Genomic DNA, 21,319 nt, shown 5'->3' on the forward strand with positions numbered 1-21,319 from the left:
CTGTAGTAAAGGGACCTCTGATTAATACGGCGGGGTCCCTGTCGGCTTGTAGCCGAAAAATAGCTTTACTTTGTTGTGTGGGTCAACTTTTCTTGCGAGAGACAGAGAGAGGCGTTGAAAGGCTGCTCCAACGGAACTTATTGTTTTTGGAGGAAAACACGAACACGGTGTACAGTCGAGTCTTAATAGCTTACTTACAACTAGGCTCGTCAGACACTCTTCTTGGCTGAAGTGGTTATTATTATATTTACATGCTTCCAGCTCCCGTTTTTCCTCGATGACAACTCGTACCTTTCCACTCCCCTTTTTCTCTCTCCTCGCGCTCAGACCCATAACGTGTATGGCAGTCCATTCTCCCTGCAACACGGACTACACTGCCCATGATGCTACATTCTTTAGAGCTATGCTTGTAGCATTCTGCCTGTTAGCTTAGCACAACAACATCAACAACGAAAAGGCGCTCTCTCACCCAGGAAACGCACAGTCGCAGAGAGAGAGAGCGTCGCCCTGTAACCATGGCAACCGTAACGCTGCCGCCTGGAACAACAGAACGTAGCTGTCAAACAAAACCCAAACAGTCCTGACCCGCGACAAAATGAAACAGGAAAGTACCGCAGTGTAATCCATTGATTTCAACAAAGTAACTGTATTCTGAATACCACCTTTTTAAACAGTAACTGTAACGGAATACAGTTACTCATATTTTGTATTTTAAATACATAACGGCGGTACATGTATTCCGTTACTTCCCAACACTGGTTATAAGTGTTGTGTGCTTTGAGCTAAACGACGCCAATGCTAGATGCGATGCTAGCTGCTAATAGCTGTTAGCCACCCTGTTGGGTCTGTCTAGCACAGGCCCACCGCTGGAACGAGACAATTTAAAAACACAGCAAAAGCATTGAACACCAAGTAGGCAAAGTTCTTTGTGTTACTCATGCATGAGGGAGACCTGCCTGGAGCCAAGTGTCGTCCCACCACTTGACCTCCATCAGACTCTCAGCCAGGTTCCCCATAGCACTCCTTTTATTGTGGTTACATGAATATGCACAGGGTCATTAACATATAACATCCTACATAGGTATACATGTGAACAAAGAATACTGTGTGTGTGTGTGTGTGTGTGTGTGTGGGGTGGGGTGGGGGGGGGGGGGGGGGGGTCAGAGTGTGACCCCATAAAGACTTCCCTAAACCTGCTGGTCTGGAAGTCCAGCAGTTCATCTAAACAAAAGGCATTTAGACTAAAACAGATATAGCTACGTTTATCCTACCATAAAACAATAAAACAAGGTACGACCTCTTCCCATGCTCCCAGGATGTAGGTGTGCATTCCAGTGTGGAATACACACCAAGCCTTTGTAGCCTGCTAAAGATCACACATCCTATCACTACACAATTGATTATACACCTCTAGGCATATATGGTTAAATATTTCTAAGCATAAATGACAATCAACAATACAAAACCTAACACACCCCCACCCCACCGAAGCCATATTCCGATCGGGGAGGTATTCAAGTAGAAGCACTAGCTCTGTTTATATTAGAATGGTTATGTCTGAATAGATATGAGCATATTTCAAGTTTAATAGTATTTGCACTGAATTAAGTTACATTTGCTTGTAAGCCTTAAGGATGGATGTCACTTTCATTGCTATGACTGTTTACATTACTTTTTAAGCTGCTGATGTTCTTTGTTGTGATATAATTTTGATAAAATTGTTGATACTGGTACAAACAAGTTACTGTAACTCTTGTAACTTGGTAAAGCTAAAGGGAATGCCATTTGTGATTAATGCATTTGGAAAAGAAGTTAATGAGCTCATGTTAAGAAGACAAAATGGGAAAAGAAATTGATTGTTCTGCACTGTTTGTGCAGATTGGTTTTTTGAACTACTAGAAGGATTCTGGAGAACCACTGACGGTGAGAACAGCCCAACTGAGATCCTGGATGATCTTGAAATGGTGTGGCCAGCCATGCGATCGGATTGTGGGATTTGCCTGAGAAACTGATTCAAGCAACCCTGGATTTCAGATAAGCCCTATGCACTACTTTTCCTACCCGGATAATAGGGTTTGCACACTGACAATTCCCCTACAGTACACCTGTTTGGGTTTTCAACGACTTTAAAGGACAATTCAGACTGGACAATTCAAACTTCACAACGGAAACACTTTAATCTGTTTCATTCATTCCAAAGAGCTCTGATACAGTTCAGTATAAATCTTCCATTTGAATGTCTTTATTTTGTTTTGTTTTACATGTATTCACCTTTAAAATGCACTATTAGTGTGCAATTTGGGTTATTGTGTTGTATATGTATATAAATGGTAGAGGTGGGAATCACCATACATCCCACGATACGATATTATCACAATACTTAACACACGATACGATATTATTGCAATTTTTAAAAATATTTTGCGATATTCAGATTCTGTACATAAAGGTAAACTTTATCAATATTCATTTTATCTAATATCAAAGTCTCACACTCAGTCTTTCTCTCATTTCAGTCAGTTTTATTGTTGACAAACTGAACGGTTTGTATTACAGTTTAGTCCCAACTTAACTGAATGCAACCATCTGGTACAATTATAGCTATTCTGAACTATGCAATTTATGAAAACTATGCAGCCCATTCAGCAACTGAAGAATTTGAAAGTAAATTAAAACAAAATATAATTTTACATTAAATAAAAAAGTTTTAAACTTAATTAAAATAAAACATGTCTTAAATTAAAAGAAGTAAACTGTCATGTTTATTGCTGCCAAAAAACAAGTTAAACACATTTGGACAGTGAAGGAATGTCAGGATTCTTGCTCAGAAAAAGGATCAACATGCTCTGAGCACAAAAACCTTTTTTGTAACAAAATATCGATTTCTGCTGTCCCTGTATCGATACATTATTAGCAAACAAACTATCACGATACTACACAGTATCGATTTTTCCCCCACCCCTAATAAATGGTACTGAGACAAAGGTCCCAGTTATTCACTTCCAAGCCAACTCCTTTTGTGAGTCTCCAAAACAAAACCTCATTCTGAACCTAGTAAGATGTCTAGGGTCTCTATTTGAAGTGAGAGTGTACTGGTCCTGAGTAGAGGCGCTACATTAGCTTTAAATTTCCAGTTTATCAAGTACCACTGAGCAGTCCTTACCTTTAAATCTAAACTCTCCTCTTCCTCTCCTGTCCTGTCTTTTTGTTTATCCATCTCTGAGTAAATTTAATCCTCTTTCTTTTCTCTCTGTGAAATACAGCAGCTGGACCTTTAGCTAGCATCACACTGTGACAAACTGCACGCAAACAGTTTGTATGTTTAATGATGTTTTTTTAGCTGATAGAAACATTGCATTTGAAATTACCTGCCACTTAAAAAAAGTCACCCTCTCTATGCTCCCTCCTCTTCAATAGGCCTGCTAGATGCTGAAGTACCACATGCACAACTTATGGACAACTGCAGTCATTCCCATGTTGTGGCAAAAACAAAAGAAAAAACCACAATACCATTCCATTTTTAACCCCTGACATGGCACACATCATCTCTTTTTATGTGGCATCCCCTGGTGATTAATACACGAACAGGACTGCCATTAGTGATATGACATTCGCAAAACCATGGGCTATATAGTGAATCAGAAGAACTAATTCCCATTGAGTGAGAGCCAGCTATCGACTTTTTTTTGTAACAAGGTTTGTTGTGTTTCCATAGTATTTAACTGTCTTCCCACATACATCGCACACCTGGATCTGAGTGACCCAGAGTTCCTGAGTAGTTATGGACTTGTATTATATTAGATGTGTTTTGCTGATGGTGTTGCTGTCCCTCGTTCTCCCTGCTTGCAGGTATGTGTGTGTGGGTGTGTGTGGGTGTGTGGATGCAGGTGTATCTGGGCAGGGTAGCCCCCCCCGCTCCAGCAGGCCGCAGAGAACGGGGGTGTGTGAAGACTCCAAACCTCCCTCCGCCCGCTCATATGTAGTGTTGATGCATGTGTGTTCTAAGGTGCCTTTAAAACCCAGGAGGGCATGGAGCTACCTGCCAGAGAGTAGCAGGTAAATGATAAATGGCCTGTATTTGTATAGCGCTTTTACTAGTCCCCCCTAGGGACCCCAAAGCGCTTTACACACTTTTACACACCCAGTCATCCACCCATTCACACACACATTCACACACTGGTGGAGGGAAGCTACAGTTGTAGCCACAGCTGCCCTGGGCAGACTGACAGAAGCGAGGCTGCCATATCGCGCCATCGGCCCTTCTGGCCAACACCAGTAGGCGGTAGGTGAAGTGTCTTGCCCAAGGACACAACGACCGAGACTGTCCGAGCCGGGGCTCGAACCGGCAACCTTCCGATTACAAGGGGAACTTCCAACTCTTCAGCCATGATCGCCCCTCCTAAGCGCATAGCCCCTCCTGCTAGCCCTCAATGTCTACGTGTATTTAAAATTGAGAGGTGGGCAACGACGCCAGGGGTGAGGTGTACACCCTGATGGGCTTTTGGATTCCGTGTAGCGTGCCCACCCCCAAGATCCTATATGTATGTGTTATGAGAGTGTGAGTAATGTGAATGTCTAAGTTGTGAGATAAAATTGAGGCACAGGCAGCCAGTAGGGGACAGAGGGGGATGCCTCCCCTGCACCCTGGTGACACATCTTTACCGCAAGGCCCTGCAACGTCCCAGAAACGATGTGGGTCCCAGAAACGATGTGGGCTTCATAGATAATTGGCAAACCTTCTGGAGGAAACCTGGTCTTGTTAGGAGAGATGGCATCCATCCCACTTTGGATGGAGCAGCTCTCATTTCTAGAAATATGGACAAATTTATTAAACCCCCCAAAATATGACTATCCAGAGTTGGGACCAGGAAGCAGAGTTGCAGTCTTACACGCTTCTCTGCAGCTTCTCTCCTCCTGCTACCCCCCAAAAACCCATCTCCATAGAGACTGTGTCAGCTTCCAAAAAGACAAAAAACAAACTAAAAACCAGCAACAAACAACTTAAACATAAACAATCACAAAGAAAGAACAATACAGTATCCACATCTGAACCAAAGAGTAAAACAGTGAAATGTGGATTATTAAATATTAGGTCTCTCTCCTCCAAGTCTCTGTTAGTACATGACTTAATAATTGATCAACAAATTGATTTACTCTGCCTTACAGAAACCTGGTTGCAGCAGGATGATTATGTTAGTTTAAATGAATCAACACCCCCGAGCCATTCTAACTACCAGAAATCTCGAAGCACAGGCCGAGGGGGCGGTGTGGCAGCAATTTTTCACACCAGCCTATTAATTAATGAAAGACCAAGACAGACTTTTAATTCATTTGAAAGCCTGATGCTTAACATTGTCCACCCCAGCTGTGAAACTCAGAAACCAGTCTTACTTGTTATCATCTATCGTCCACCTGGGCCTTACACAGAGTTTCTGTCTGATTTCTCAGACTTTATATCTAATTTAGTTCTGAGCTCAGATAAAATAATTATTGTGGGTGATTTTAACATCCATGTAGATGCTAAAAATGACAGCCTCAACATGGCATTTAATCTGTTATTAGACTCAATTGGTTTCTCTCAAAATGTAAAAGAACCCACCCACCACTTTAATCACACTCTAGATCTTGTTCTAACATATGGCATCGAACCTGAACATTTAACAGTGTTTCCTGAAAACCCTCTCCTGTCTGATCATTTCCTGATAACATTTACTTTTACAATAATTGATTACACAGCGGTGAAGAGTAGACTTTATCAAAGTAGATGTCTTTCTGAAAGCACTGTAACTAAGTTTAAGAATATAATCCACCCACTGTTATCATCTTCAATGCCCTGTACCAACACAGAGCAGAGTAGCTATCTGAACGCTACCCCAACAGAGGTCGATTATCTTGTTAATAATTTCACCTCCTCACTACGTACGACTCTGGATACTGTAGCTCCTGTGAAAACTAAGGTCTCTAATCAGAAGTACCTGACTCCGTGGTATAATTCTGAAACACGTACCCTAAAGCAGATGACTCGTAATCTGGAGAGGAAATGGCGTGTCACAAATCTAGAGGATCATCATTTAGCCTGGAGAAATAGTTTGCTGCTTTATAAGAAAGCCCTCCGCAAAGCCAGAACATCTTACTATTCATCACTGATTGAAGAAAATAAGAACAACCCTAGGTTTCTCTTCAGCACTGTAGCCAGGCTGACAAAAAGTCAGAGCTCTGTTGAGCCAACAATCCCTTTAACGTTAACTAGTAATGACTTCATGAACTTCTTCACAAATAAAATTTTTATCATTAGAGAAAAAATTACCAATAATCATCCCACAGATGTAATATTATCTACAGCTACTCTTAGTACCATTGATATTAAGTTAGACTCTTTTTCTCCAATTGATCTTTCTGAGTTAACTTCAATAATTACTTCCTCCAAACCATCAACGTGTCTTTTAGACCCCATTCCTACAAAACTGCTCAAAGAAGTCCTGCCATTAATTAATTCTTCGATCTTAAATATGATCAACCTATCTCTAATAATCGGCTATGTACCACAGGCCTTCAAGCTGGCTGTAGTTAAACCTTTACTCAAAAAGCCATCTCTAGACCCAGCAGTCTTAGCTAATTATAGGCCAATCTCCAACCTTCCTTTCATATCAAAAATCCTTGAAAGAGTAGTTGTCAAACAGCTAACAGATCATCTGCAGAGGAATGGTTTATTTGAAGAGTTTCAGTCAGGTTTCAGAGCTCAGCACAGCACAGAAACAGCTTTAGTGAAGGTTACAAATGATCTTCTTATGGCCTCTGACAGTGGACTCATCTCTGTGCTTGTCCTGCTAGACCTCAGTGCAGCGTTCGATACTGTTGATCATAAAATCCTATTAGAGCGATTAGAACATGCTGTAGGTATTACAGGTACTGCACTGCAGTGGTTTGTATCATATCTATCTAATAGACTCCAATTCGTGCATGTAAATGGAGAGTCCTCTTCACACGCTGAGGTTAATTATGGAGTTCCACAGGGTTCAGTGCTAGGACCAATTCTGTTTACATTATACATGCTTCCCTTAGGCAGCATCATTAGAAGACATAGCATACATTTTCACTGCTATGCAGATGACACCCAGCTCTATCTGTCCATGAAGCCAGATAACACACACCAATTAGTTAAACTGCAGGAATGTCTTAAAGACATAAAGACCTGGATGGCCGCTAACTTTCTGCTTCTTAATTCAGATAAAACTGAGGTTATTGTACTCGGCCCTGAAAATCTTAGAAATATGGTATCTAATCAGATTCTTACTCTGGATGGCATTACCTTGGCCTCCAGTAACGCTGTGAGGAACCTTGGAGTCATTTTTGACCAGGACATGTCCTTCAACGCACATATTAAACAAATATGTAAGACTGCTTTCTTCCATTTGCGCAACATCTCTAAAATTAGAAATATCCTGTCTCAGAGTGACGCTGAAAAACTAGTTCATGCATTTATTACTTCCAGGCTGGACTACTGTAATTCATTATTATCAGGATGTCCAAAAAACTCACTGAAAAGCCTTCAGCTAATCCAAAATGCTGCAGCAAGAGTCCTGACAGGGACTAGAAAGAGAGAGCATATTTCTCCTGTTTTGGCTTCCCTTCATTGGCTTCCTGTTAAATCCAGAATTGAATTCAAAATCCTGCTCCTCACATACAAGGTCTTAAATAATCAGGCCCCATCTTATCTTAATGACCTTGTAGTACCATATCACCCTATTAGAGCGCTCCGCTCTCGCTCTGCAGGCCTACTTGTTGTTCCTAGAGTATTTAAAAGTAGAATGGGAGGGAGAGCCTTCAGTTTTCAGGCCCCTCTTCTGTGGAACCAGCTTCCAGTTTGGATTCGGGAGACAGACACTATCTCTACTTTTAAGATTAGGCTTAAAACTTTCCTTTTTTCTAAAGCATATAGTTAGGGCTGGACCAGGTGACCCTGAATCCTCCCTTTGTTATGCTGCAATAGATGTAGGCTGCCGGGGGATTCCCATGATGCATTGAGTTTTTCCTTTCCAGTCACCTTTCTCACTCACTATGTATTAATAGACCTCTCTGCATTGAATCATATCTGTTATTAACCTCTGTCTCTCTTCCACAGCATGTCTTTATCCTGTCTTCCTTCTCTCACCCCAACCGGTCGCAGCAGATGGCCGCCCCTCCCTGAGCCTGGTTCTGCCGGAGGTTTCTTCCTGTTAAAAGGGAGTTTTTCCTTCCCACTGTCGCCAAAGTGCTTGCTCATAGGGGGTCATATGATTGTTGGGTTTTTCTCTGTATCTATGAAGCGCCTTGAGGCGACTTTTGTTGTGATTTGGCGCTATATAAATAAAATTGAATTGAATTGAATTGAATTGAATTGCATGTCTGGGTGATTGTGGTGGAGCGGGAAGAGGGAGGCAGCTGGAGATGGGGAGGGAAGGAAGGGAGGGGCAAGTGACCCCTCCCTGGGGCCAGCTCCCCCGCTGACCCCAGTAGGCACCCCCATACTCTGCAACCCGCCAGGGAAAGGGGGCCCAGGCCCATCTAGACCGGGGCCCAGTACAGCAGCGCCGCCCGGCCCCACAGAGCCCGGGACAGCCCGCCCGACCCCACCTCAGAGAAAACTGCACCCACCCCGTCAGCCACTCATCATCCAGACTACACAAGACAATAGACGCCCAGATCTTCCTCCACCTCTCCTGTATCTCCCCCTCCTGCAGAGTGAGTTCCTGAAGAGAGGAGAGCTCCTGCAAGATGTAACAACCTCCCCCACCAGTTGAAGAGCCCCCCAGGTGGCTCGATGCACCGGTGGCACCCTGCACCAGGACTGGGCCCCCATACACCCACCCGCCCACAACCCCGGCAACACACCAACCAGGACCCAAGCCCCCGAGGCCCAGCCAGAGCCCCAGCCCAGAGACGAAGCGCCCCCAGAACATCTCGCCAGTCCCGAACCCACCCAGGGGCAGCCAGACTACCAGGTCAGTAACCCACGTCCGTCAGCACAGACCCTCCCCACAGATTATTTTTATTTTTCCAGTTCATGAGGACTGTTTTCTTGGCTATGCATAGGGCAGTGAAAACCATATGGGATACTGTATATTCTTTTCTGTAGTGACATTATCTAAGCTGCCCAACAAACACACTAAAGAGGAAGTTGGAATGTTACATTTCAGACACTTTGATAAGTCTTCACATATCTTGCGCCAAAAATTCTGAACTGGTGGACAGAACCAGAAAGCGTGGATATAATTGTCCAGTGAATTGGTTTGGCAGTGTGAGTAGTTGTTGGTAGACGTAAAACCCATCTTGACATCCGATGACCTGTATAGTGCACTCTATGTAGTATTTTGTATTGAATTAATTGAAGACTGGGATTTCTAATTAGATCAAAGGTCTTTAAGCAGATATGAGACCAGAAGTTTTGGTCTCAGTTAACTGATAAATCCGCTTCCCATTTTGCAATAGGAAGTGATATTGATTCATCTGTTTTAGAAAGCATTCTGTATATTTTGGAAAGTAATTTGGGGGTTTTAAGACTAAGAAATTGAACCACACTTGGTGGTGTTTGTAGTTCAACTTTAACCTGGTTTAAAAAAATTCTTTACTATGGATTTAATTTGTTGATATTCTAAAAATCTTTTCTTGTTGATCCCATATTGTGTAACTAGTCTGTCAAATGAAATACATTCTGTTCCTTCTAATATATGTTCTAAATATTTGATTCCTTTACCACTCCAATCTGAAAAGTTTATCATATTGTTTTGTAATATGTCAGGGTTGTTCCAGATAGGTGTACGTTTGCATGGGATTAATGAAGACTTGAGCTGATAAATGGTAGATCTGAAATCTCTAGATTATTGCAAAGTGCTTGTTCTACATCTAGCCAAGGTTCATCTAAGAAGATATGTTTTAGCCATCCTGAGATAAACTGAAGCCTGTTGGCTAAGAAGTAGTGCTGAAGGTTAGGTCTGTGAAGGTTCTCAGTCATCCAGGTCATTGTAGTCAAAGGAGCTTGCAAAGAAAAGCGTCTGGACTTCTTTAAGTTGCTTGAAGATGTTTCACCTCTCATCCGAGAAGCTTCTTCAGTTCTAAGGTCAAATGGTGGGGAATCCCAGATTTAAACCTAGTGGGAGTATGACCCCAAAGAGGGACAAAAAGACCCCCTGATGATCCTCTAATTGCCTGAGCCAGGGTGTGAAACTGGGTGTGGGTCCCAATCAGCCAGGGTTTCAGGTGAGCTCATTGTGAGACCTGGCCCCACCTTATCATGCGAATTCCTGAGGTCAGATGGCCCAGGATGTGAGTGGGCATTAAGGCGTCTGGGGAGGGAACTCAAAACTGGATTATAGATGGCAGACAGTTGGTGTCGTAATCCACCGCCTCTGTTCAAAGATGGTCGCTCACAGTGGACATAGATGGCTTCTTTCACTCCTCTTTCAAACCATCTGTCCTCTCTGTCCAAAATGTGAACATTGGCATCCTCGAAAGAGTGTCCTTTATCCTTAAGATGCAGATGGACTGGTGAGTCTTGTCCTGTGGAGGTGGCTCTTCTATGTTGTGCCATGCGCTTGTGAAGTGGCTGTTTGGTCTCTCCAATGTAGAGGTCTGAGCATTCCTTGCTGCACTGTACAGCATACACCACATTGTTAAGTCTGTGTTTTGGAGTTTTGTCTTTCGGGTGAACCAGTTTTTGTCTGAGCGTGTTGCTGGGTCTGAAATGCACTGGGATGTCATGCTTGGAGAAAACTCAACTGAGTTTTTTTGATACACTGGCTACATAGGGGATGACAATGTTGTTGCGTCTGTCCTTCTTATCCTCCCTCGCTGGTGTCTGATCTTCTTTTCTGTGCACACCCAGTTTCACACCTTGGCTCAGACGATTAGAGGATCACCAGGGGGTCCTTTTGTCCCTGTTTGGGAGGATACTCCCACTAGGTTTAAATCTGGGACTCCCCACCATTTGACCTTAGAACTGAAGAAGCTTCTCGGATGAGAGGTGAAACGTCTTCAAGCAACTTAAAGAAGTCCAGACGCTTTTCTTTGCAAGCTCCTTTGACTGCTGAAAGTTAGGTAGTTCTAATCCTCCTTTATCCTTGGTCTTTTGTAGTGTTTTTAAGCTTATACGTGGGGGTTTATCTTTCCAAAGGAATTTGGACATGTATGAATCTAGAGATCTGAACCAATCTTGTGGCGGTTTAGTTGGGATCATTGAGAATAAATAATTTATTTTTGGTAAGACCATCATTTTTATAGCAACAACCCTTCCCATGAGTGATATGAGTAAACATTTCCATCTAGCCAGATCGCCTTCTACCTTCTTTAAAAGTGGGATATGGTTTAATTTTGTTAGATCTGCAAGCTTGGGAGAAACATTAATACCTAAATATTTTATATTTCCCAATTGCAGTGGTGTAGAAGAAAAATTATGGAAGGAGCAATTAATCGGAAGGACTGTAGATTTTGACCAGTTAATTGAGTAATCTGATATTCTTGCAAAAGAGTTTATCAATTCAATCACCCCAGAGATATTGGTTTGTGAGTTTTGGAGAAAAAGTAACACATCATCCGCATAAAGGCTGATTTTATGTTCCACGTTCTTGCATTTTATGCCCTTAATTACTGAATTCTGTCTAATTGCTGCTGCTAGTGGTTCAATAAAAATTGCAAACAGTGAAGGGGGGAGTGGGCATCCCTGCCTGGTGCCCCTCAGGAGACATAAGCTGGAGAATGTTTGGTCATTTGTTTTGACACAAGCTGTTGGGGAATTATATAATATTTTTAACCAGTTAATGAAAGAGGATCCAAAACCAAATTTGTGTAAAGTTGCAAATAGAAATTTCCAGTTAACTCTGTCAAATACTTTTTCTGCATCTAAAGAAAATATTGTAGTTTCAAGGTTTTTACTGTGTGAGTAGTCTATCAAATTAAGTAATCTACGTGTATTTGTTGATGAGTGCCTACCTTTTATGAAACCAGTTTGGTCAGGATGAATTAAGAGGGGGGTTATTTTCTCTAGTCTCTTTGAGAGAGCTTTGCAGATTATATTAAGGTCTACATTTATAAGGGATATTGGACGACAGCTTGAGGGATATACAGGGTCTTTGCCTGGTTTTAGCAGGAGATTAATGTTTGCAGAATTCATATTTGATGGAAGTCTGCCCTTTTCTTTGATTTCCAACAATGTGTCTGTGAAGGTTCTCAGTCATCCAGGTCATCGCAGTCAAAGGAGCTTGCAAAGAAAAGCGTCTGGACTTCTTTAAGTTGCTTGAAGACGTTTCACCTCTCATCCGAGAAGCTTCTTCAGTTCTAAGGTCAAATGGTGGAGAGTCCCAGATATAAACCTAGTGGGAGTAACCCCCCACAGAGGGACAAAAGGACCCCCTGATGATCCTCTAATCGCCTGAGCCAAGGTGTGAAACTGGGCGTGATTGGGACCCACGCCCAGTTTCACACCTTGGCTCACACCTTGGCATTAAGTTAAACAGATGTTTAACTTAATGCAAGTTAGTGTGAGTGGATATGAAAAAGGTGTAGCGGATTCTTATCTGGTGTGAAATTAATACAGCCACGGAGTGATATTGGGGTCGCGATGAAGCTGTCCGTCCACGTACAGCCGGTCCACAGCAATGACAGCGCAGGAGCCCTTCTGGGTGAAGCCGCGTTGGATTGGGAAGAGGACCCTGCATCGTTCCAGGATCTCTTTGGGGAACTGGTCATTCACGCTGAAGTCCGTTCCTTTTAATTCCCTGCTTTTCACCTGTTCCTTTTGTTTGAAGTGGCCGAATTTGGCCACAATAGGACGTGGTCTCCCGGTCGCAGCCCTGCATGGGGCCGATGCGATGCACCCTATCAAAGGCGATGTTCTTCACCGTGTTCTCCGGCAGCTTCAAGTGGGTTTTGATTAAGCTTTTTACCATAGTCTCCGCGTCTTCTCCAGCAGCTTCTGGAATACCAGAAAATACGAAATTATCACGCATGCCACAAGCTTGTAGATCAATAACTGTTTCTTTTATTTTTTTATTTTCTCTATTTAGCTGGGTAACATTGTCTGTGAGACATTTCACCGACTCCCTTAGCATGGCATTTTCAGCAGCGAGCATTTCCACCTGCTGCCGGCTGAACTCCAGGGATTCTCGCAAGGATTTAAATTCGCGGTGAAGAATCTCCACCAAGGACAGCCTTGCATTGAAACTGGACAATCGTTGGTCGATTGACTCCAGTATGTCGACAATATCTTTGCCGGCTGGCGATGTTGTGCCGGGGGAATCTGCCGGGCGAAGTCTTTTTGACGACAGCGTCGCTTACCTTGTCCGTCACTTCCGTCACTTACCTCTTTCGTCAATTACCTTCTTCAGTTCACTATCCTTGCCAACACCTGTCAGTGGGTCACCAGCTTCCTGACGTATAGGCAACAGCTGGTGAGGCTGAGGAGCATCACATCCCACACACACTGGAGTTGAACTCCCCCTTCTCTTCTGGCTCTTGGAGTAGGCAGACGCATCTTTCACCCTCTCCTTCCCTTAGCTTCCCTGCTGCTGCTTCTATGTCGTTGTCTTGTCTGACTCTAACCCTGAGAGAGCCTCTCATTCTGGCTCTTGTTCTCTAAAACTAAAGAAGAACTATGGATTTGATAAACTGGTCCCTTAATGCAAATGACACGCTATTCTCGACCAGAAGCCTGGGTTCGGGAGAGCCCGAGTGTCCCGGAAGGACGTTCCCTGCTGGATACACGATGGAAGGGTGGTAGCGTCATCGAGGACATTGAAGACATCTACTTATTCGGAACCATGATAACAGGGTTCTTGCTGTTTGGAGCTGGCTTGGCCCTGGCTTATCGGAAATTGAATAAAGCAGTGACTGCTATTCAAAACCCCACAAGGCTAGCCACTCTGATCGAAACTGTGGGACGAGCAGTGAGTGCTCAGACTGTTCTTACAGAACGAAATATGGGAAAGATCTTGGAGGTGCTCATGGCTCTTAAAGGAGAGATACACCTGGAGACCAGTGATGGACATTAGAACGAGTGTAAAATGGATGCAGTTCGTTCGACCTAAACCAGTTACCTCCATCTCTAATGCGGCTATACCCCCACCCCCGATGGCGCCAGCTGCGTGAAGGTTGACGCCGAGGAAAACAACAACATTCTTCCAGGAGATATGATAACGAGAACGAACTGACTCTCTGCCCTATTCCTCAAGGCCACCTGCATAGGCTGTGGACTGTTGATCTTAGTTCCCTGTTGGGGGCTGTATTTAAACCCTCAATGTCAATCCCGCTGTGTCCCAGCCAGTCATTCAGTCAGTCCCATGCTGCGTTTGTTCTGTCTTCACAAAAAACACTGTCCACATCCTCAATTAACCTGTTTGGGTCTTCTCTTCTCCATCCCCTCAATAGGACCATGACAGAATAAGACCTGTGCCATGAAGATACATCAAAGCCAACAGGAGACGAGTCTTACACCACTGCCGCTTTTATCATTTGGAGCAGTCGGAGCACTCACCGGTGTTGAGTGAAACTGAGTTTTTTTAATCCTGCTCATCACAAAAAGACTCCTGTTTCTTCTGCTAATAATCCAGTGACTCTTCAACACACCGATAGCCTGTCAAAACTTAAGACTGTTTTTTATCAGCCTGAATCCCAAAAAACTGTTCTGCCATCTCAGGCTCCTATTTAGGACATTCACACCTGTGACATTGCTGTCACTATAACAACACCTCTCTGTCAGCCAGTTCCTGCTCACAGGGTGGCTCGGACCCTGCCTCCCTCTTCACCTGTTCCTGTTCCTCGGGTGAACCTGCGTCATTTCTGTCTGCTGTTTATTTACTTTCCAGCTATTTGAAACTTTGTCGAGGAAAAGCACAGAGTTTTTTAAATGGACTGACAATGAGGTGGAGTTGTTGCTGCAAGTAACACAAGAGTGAAAGTTGCAAAAGCAAGCGAGCTATCTAGAGCATGTAAAAGCTGATATTAATCTTTAATAGGGCAGTCAAAATTGAGAGCAAACAAAACAATAGCTATACAGTGCCGTCTGCCATCTTAGTTGAATTGGTCACATGACTGCATCATGTGACTAAAATGCGTGGTGTACGTTTCCTCCTGCACCTGTCCCTGCACCACGGCTGAGGGTAGGTAGCCAGGACCCAACCAGTCCCCGCACCTGTATCTGTTCCTCGGGTGGGGACGACTAGGGTTCGGCCAATTCCACCACCTGTTCCAGTTCCAAGGGACACAAAGCCCAGTCCTCAACCTGAGCTTCAACAACAGCAAGAGGTTTCCACACCTGCTGGCCCTGCTCAGTCTCTTCCAGAGGTTTCTGCACAGCTGGCCATGCGTGTCCATCAGAACTGATTCATGTTTCAGAACTGAAACAAAACCACAAAAAACAAGGAATCCGAAGCACTCAGTCCAAACACAAGGGCATAGGAGTCCGCAGTCAGGCGGATCAGGGGGTCGACCTGGAGGGTGACTGCACAAAAGTCCACAGTTTATTAGTTCGGGGGGCGTAGCATGATCAATACACAAGGATGCTAGGTAATTGTGCAGAGGGATAAGATGTTCCGTGGAAGACTTGGCTGGTGATTTTTCAGTCATTTCATAAACATGCCCATGAACCTTTAAGGCAGTGTTTGTTCTCCTTAAAAAACACACGTGGATTCAGAATATAATCTCCCAACTCATGCTGCTGTGAGCCGTGGTGACGACTTGGACGCCGCCTCCTCCTGGAAGCCGTGGTTGTGGAGGCCGGTGCCGCTACGGCTGAGATGAATGTAGTGCTGGAAGCAGCCACCGGTTGAGGTGAAGAAAATGCAGCACTTGTCTGCTGCAGTGGTGACACAGGCATGGACACAGGTGAGAGACTGGATAAGCCGACTCGTACTCCCGTAGCCGGCGAAGAAAGAGCTGCATCACCGCAGGGCTGTGTCATGAACTGGCTGTGTGGAGGCAGATGAGGACCCAAACGCAAAACTCACGGAGACAGGAACTGAACTCAAAATCACTGCTTTATTGCAGGCCTTAAAACGAAACAGAACTAAACTGGGAATACTAACAGAAGACCGAGGGAACACAGAAAGACACAGAGGTTCGGGGAGGAGACATTGACCACGCGACACTGAACTGATGGAGACATACACATAAATACACAGAGGGCTAACGAGGGAAGTGGGAGCACACAGGGAACACAGCTGACACAGATAATCATAACGAGACAGGGCAGGAGTGAACACAGCATGACGCATACTGACGAGAGACTGTAAAGTAAAACAGGAAGTACACAGAGGTTCAGACAGGAGGAGAGAGAGCACGGGGAGAACACAGGCATAATGGGCTGGGGAAAACATGGAATAAAACACAAGGAAAGGCGAGGGCTCACAGATACACAAGGGCACACAGGAGGTAACCAAATAAGGAACATCTTAACTGAATAACCTAGGAACCAAGGCATAAATAGGGAACAAAATACAAAACACACAAAAACTAAGAATACTGGGCCAACATGGCCCAGGACCATGACAGGCTGGGGTGATTCAGCCTGCACACTGGGCAGCTGCTGCTCTGACGATGATGGTGAGGCAGAGGAGATAGTGGCTGTAGCAAAGTTCTTTAAGTCTGCAGGCAGGCAGTCCATAAAACCTGGGTTAGGTTAATGTGACAGACACGATAATACAAACTTGATAACATAAGACACGCAGCATGGAACACAAAGGGTGAGGGAACTTAAATACAGGGGTAGAAAAACACAAAGAGAAACTAACTGTTTCTACTTCAATCATGAAACTGATCAATGACCAGCTGATCGGCTTTTCTGTCGCAACTCCCGTCTCTCTTGTTTGTTTATCGCCCACTTTGTGCCAGAAACAAGAAACCAGCGGAGGTCGCGTTAAACAACAGCAGCACGTTTAAGCTTGATCAGCTGTTAGAATTTATTTAATATTACCTTCCAGTATCAGCTGATGTTTGCTGGAGCCACAGCCGTAAAAGCTGCTGGTCATGATATCGGTTTGGTTATCTGGTGAGAGGGAAACATGAAGATGAAACCAGGAGATGTTCTTACTGAGTCATCAGAGCTCAACAGGTGATGGAGAAACAGGTTTACTTTTTAGGTGACTTGAATGAGTTGAAGGGAAGTTATAAACCGTTTCTGAGAGACAAATAACACCATAATAATTTTTTTACGTAGCTGACAGCTGGTAACTGTGCAGGGTCGGACCTAGCAAAGTTTTGCCAGGGGGCCAGGTAGGGCATTAACAGGGAGAGGGGGGCACAAAGAAGTACTTTTCTTTCTTATTCTCATTTAAAATATCTAGCTTTTAAAAAATAATTATCTGAGTCTTACAACAAACGATTGATAGATTGATGCATATATACCATCAGAACAGTGTACATCACTGTCACAACAGCGATTGTTTTCATTCAAAGGCTTTTTCCTATAATGGCGGGCTGCTCTCTAGTCAAACTGCCTGGGCCGATTTTTTTGTCCCAGTCCAGCCCTGTATGCAGCTCATCTGCAGTCTGGTGTTACCTACATCTTCCTATTCGGAAGGCAGAATTTCCGAGTTCTGAGTACAATCGAAAGCACCACGACTGCAGTTTTTGTGTTGGATGTAAAAAGCGCACATGACGCTGTGATGTAGGCTCGAATCATGGCAGCGGTCAACGACAGTCCAGGTGTGGAATTTCTCTCGTGGAAATATGCACATTATTTTTTCCTTTCTATTAGTAGGTGGCACAGTGCACTTGTGGCAAGTAAGCAAGCTAGAAGACTGGCAGTCTTGCTGGGTATCCAGTTACAGAAGCAACACATTAACAAGAGAATTCAGAGTAAAACCAAAGTTACTTTTCCTAGTAACTAGTTACTTTGAAAGTAATGAGTAACTTGAAGTAACTGAGTTACTTTTGATAGAAGTAAGTAGTAATGTAACTAAGTTACTCATTTAAAGTAACTTACCCAACACTGTCAAGGACACATCTAAAACCTGCAGGACACCGGCTCTCGAGGACTGGGTTTGGACACCACTGCACTAGGTGATCAACACCAAGGCCAAAACCAAGTGTGTTTACAGAAATAATCCCTGATTTGCAGACCCTCTTACCAAACACAGTCATTTAAAATTTCTTAAATCAACTAATTTGTCTTTTAAAAATCATAATATAGTCAGCAATTAAATTTGATCTTACTTGTTCGCCACTCTGGGTTCTTTGTAAATTGAGATTTCAGCAGTAACTAGAAGATGTGAATGCAGTATTTATGTCCAATCCTTACGGCTACTGTTACTGAAACCAACCAACTGAAAAGATAACAGCCACAAGAAGCAGTACCCTCTATGGTGAAGGAAACTAGAGGCCAAGATAAAGGCAGAACAAAGGACAGCCAACTAACTGCCAGAGCTGTTAAAAGATGTGATGAAGAAAGGGATGCTTAAGAAGTACAATAAGCAGTCCGTATCTGTGGCCTTAGAAATTAGAACAGCCCTGCCAAGGCTGGAGAAAGAGCAATACTGGAAGAGAATATGGGAAAAGGATGAAACATTGCTCAGTGGTTAGTGGATCTAAGAGCAGACCACAATAACCTCCCTGAACAAGATCCAGGGACCATCATAGTGGCAGACATCCATGAAAGAGTCTCAAGCAGGAAGACTAGACAGCGCTAGGCCTTGACATAATCATATGGATCGATATTTGTGATTTGACTCAAATTTTGATTAAAGAGGAATGCAAGATGTTTCATTTTCTTAAGGTAAGATGTCATAACATAACCAGAAAAGACAATGTATGATTTTTAAACATTGTTACAGCTTTTTTTTTTTTACATTTAAAAAATTTGCAAATGAATGAAATTGTTGTAAAATATAAATTTCACAGTGACAAACAAATGACAAATGAACTGTAGCTCAGTTATTGTCAGTTTGAATCGATATGTTTGTTGGAGCGATCGAGAGAGAGAGAGAGAGTATATACAATATGCAGCACTATATGAGAAACTGTCCAAAACTAACTGAATGGCTAAACTAAAAAAGCTCTTATGACACAATACATATACAGTGAAAGGTAATATAAAGCCTGGGGAAGTAATTATGCAGCCTTGTACCTCATACAATGCATTAATGTCAGCTGATAAAATGTTCCTAACTCTAAATTGTGGTTTCAGTTACTAAAGATTAGTTGCTATCAATCAACAGACAAATGCACAAGCACACTTTTACATCCAACTGAAAAAGAAAACAAGGGCGTGGCTAACCATGACACACATGAACAGCTAAACTCAGTCTCTTTTACATTCATGTTCAAGTTCAGACAAGCCGTTCACCTAAATGTAAAGAAAGAAAGAAAGCTATCAAGTCTCCTCTTGTTACTGACATGAAGGTTACCTTTTTTAATCTTCAAATGTTTTCAAGTTTAATATGCATTTGTCAAAACTTGCAACAGTGACTATCCTCTGAGGAAGGCTGTGTTTGAATATCTTAATCTGTGGCTTTTTCTTTCACTCTGTACTATACTGACACGTCAGTGAGTAGACAGAGTGATAGGTATTAGATATTATTCAAACGGACAGTTTTTTGTTTACTGCAAAATAATGTGGAGCTGCCTTGTTACCATTTAATTTTCATGCTGCTGCACACAGGCATGTGCTTTGCATACAGTTAGAGTGCAGCTTCAGAAGGGAACCTCACAGTATAGTCAATAGCCTTAAAGCACATTTAGGAAACACTAACAATACAACAATACACTAACAATACAAACACTAACATTACACAGCAAAAGATTTATTATCAAAATCTGAATTCAATTAGTCTGTCTGAAGATATTTTACTTACACAAATTAATATCTTGAGTAAAGTAGGACAATATATGCTTATCCTCCTTTATAAAGTGAAATAAATACAGACTTTGCAGTTGTGTTTTCCAGATTTGCATTACATTCATCACTTTCTGAACCCTCATATTCAATGACCAATATCTACAATATAAATGCTTAGTAAGCAGTTAAAATATGGGACTTACAGCACATAAATGTAGCAGATAGGTAGAGCAGATCTGTGTTTGTACTACTGTACAGTTTATACTACATGATCCTCCTGATGGTCTTGGAGTGACCTCTACTGAGATTTGCATGATGAGGTTTAGACTCTGACTTACACTCAGACTGTTTGAATTTGTTATGCACGCCCAGTGAAATAAGATACATGCAGTTCATTTTCCTGTTAAACATACACCAACTGCAGACAATTGGACAAGAGTGGGCAGTTTGCTTCTTTACCTTCTAGTGGTTCTGGCATAATTTGGGTCCATTTGTTTATCTGCAGCAAAGGGGGATTGTAAATCAGCAAAATTAATTGTTGTTACAGTTCTCACAAGACTGAGGGAAAATCTTTTCTATATGTTCATGTTGCCTAATCAGTATCTAACAGACTTCTGGATACTGGATACTTTTTTCACTGTCATATATTTCCATATAATGCTTTTCTGTTCAGTGCTACAGAGGGTGTAAATTATTCCTATATTCACTGTGCAAGTACCAGGGGACAACACAAAAGGTGCCATCATATATGCAATTATGTAAACAATTCAGTCAATAGACTGCAAGTGCTTGCCATCTTTTTTATTGAGTATGAATGTCCTTTGTATGCGTTCAAAGAAGCTCTATAATTCCTTCAAACAACTGCAACAGAAAAGCCATAAAAAAGAGAAAGGGCTGATTTACCTAGCAGTTAAGGCTGTGGCTCCACTGTGCTTGCTCCTGTTACTTAGGCCATGCCCTTTGTCTGGGGCCAGGGCTTGGTCCAGATCCAAAAATTTGCATGCCAAGGGCCACTTGAATGTGAAGCTCCCCGGATTCTCACTACCTGACATGCAAAACTGGTGGAGGACCAGTTAAAATGGCACACACGCACAATCAGCACAGGTGTACTCCTGCTAAGAGTGACGCTCCAACCGCCCATCCTTTACCAGAGCTAAAACATTCACCATCCTTTCCAGAGAGTGTTATGAAAATGAGTGCTGTGATTTTACTAGGACACTCTACTTGCTGACTGTCAAAGGAGATGGTTGCACTTGTAAGAGCAGAACACTGGACATTAGCAAATTAAATCTCTTAGCACTGTGACAGGATCAGGGGGCAACGTTTAAATAAGAGAGAGGTCAGGAAATAGAAGAAAACCAAGAAGTGACAGATTTAAAGGATGCCAAGGTCTTTCCTTGTGAAAAAGAAACGTGGGCCATGTGGAGCATGGCAGTGGAAAGAATCAGAACAACATGAGTGGAAAGAAGAAAATCCACAAGGTATGAATTTCAAGTGGCTTCAAGTTTAATTTCTGCT

General features: G+C 42.9%; 1 protein-coding gene across 5 annotated transcripts in view; it reads left to right on the top strand.

The window, feature by feature from the left end:
* Nucleotides 1-21,319, top strand: part of LOC309715807 (putative transcription factor ovo-like protein 3) — a 28,721-nt gene that overhangs the window by 743 nt on the left and 6,659 nt on the right. For 2 of the 5 annotated variants that reach the window (XR_014279294.1, XR_014279295.1), the window contains one exon: nt 1,879-8,803. Coding sequence is in view for 3 of the 5 variants with exons in the window: in XM_082549251.1 (XP_082405377.1) it covers nt 8,801-8,981 (181 nt within the window). In the remaining 2 variants the exon portion in view is untranslated. Of the gene's footprint in view, nt 1-1,878; nt 8,982-13,269; nt 21,283-21,319 lie in introns of those variants that run through there. The other 3 variants (XM_082549252.1, XM_082549251.1, XM_082549253.1) reach the window with 3 other exon arrangements.

This window comes from Aulonocara stuartgranti (genome assembly GCF_965226115.1).
Source record: "Aulonocara stuartgranti genome assembly, chromosome: 10".
In the NCBI taxonomy this organism is placed as follows: domain Eukaryota; kingdom Metazoa; phylum Chordata; class Actinopteri; order Cichliformes; family Cichlidae; genus Aulonocara; species Aulonocara stuartgranti.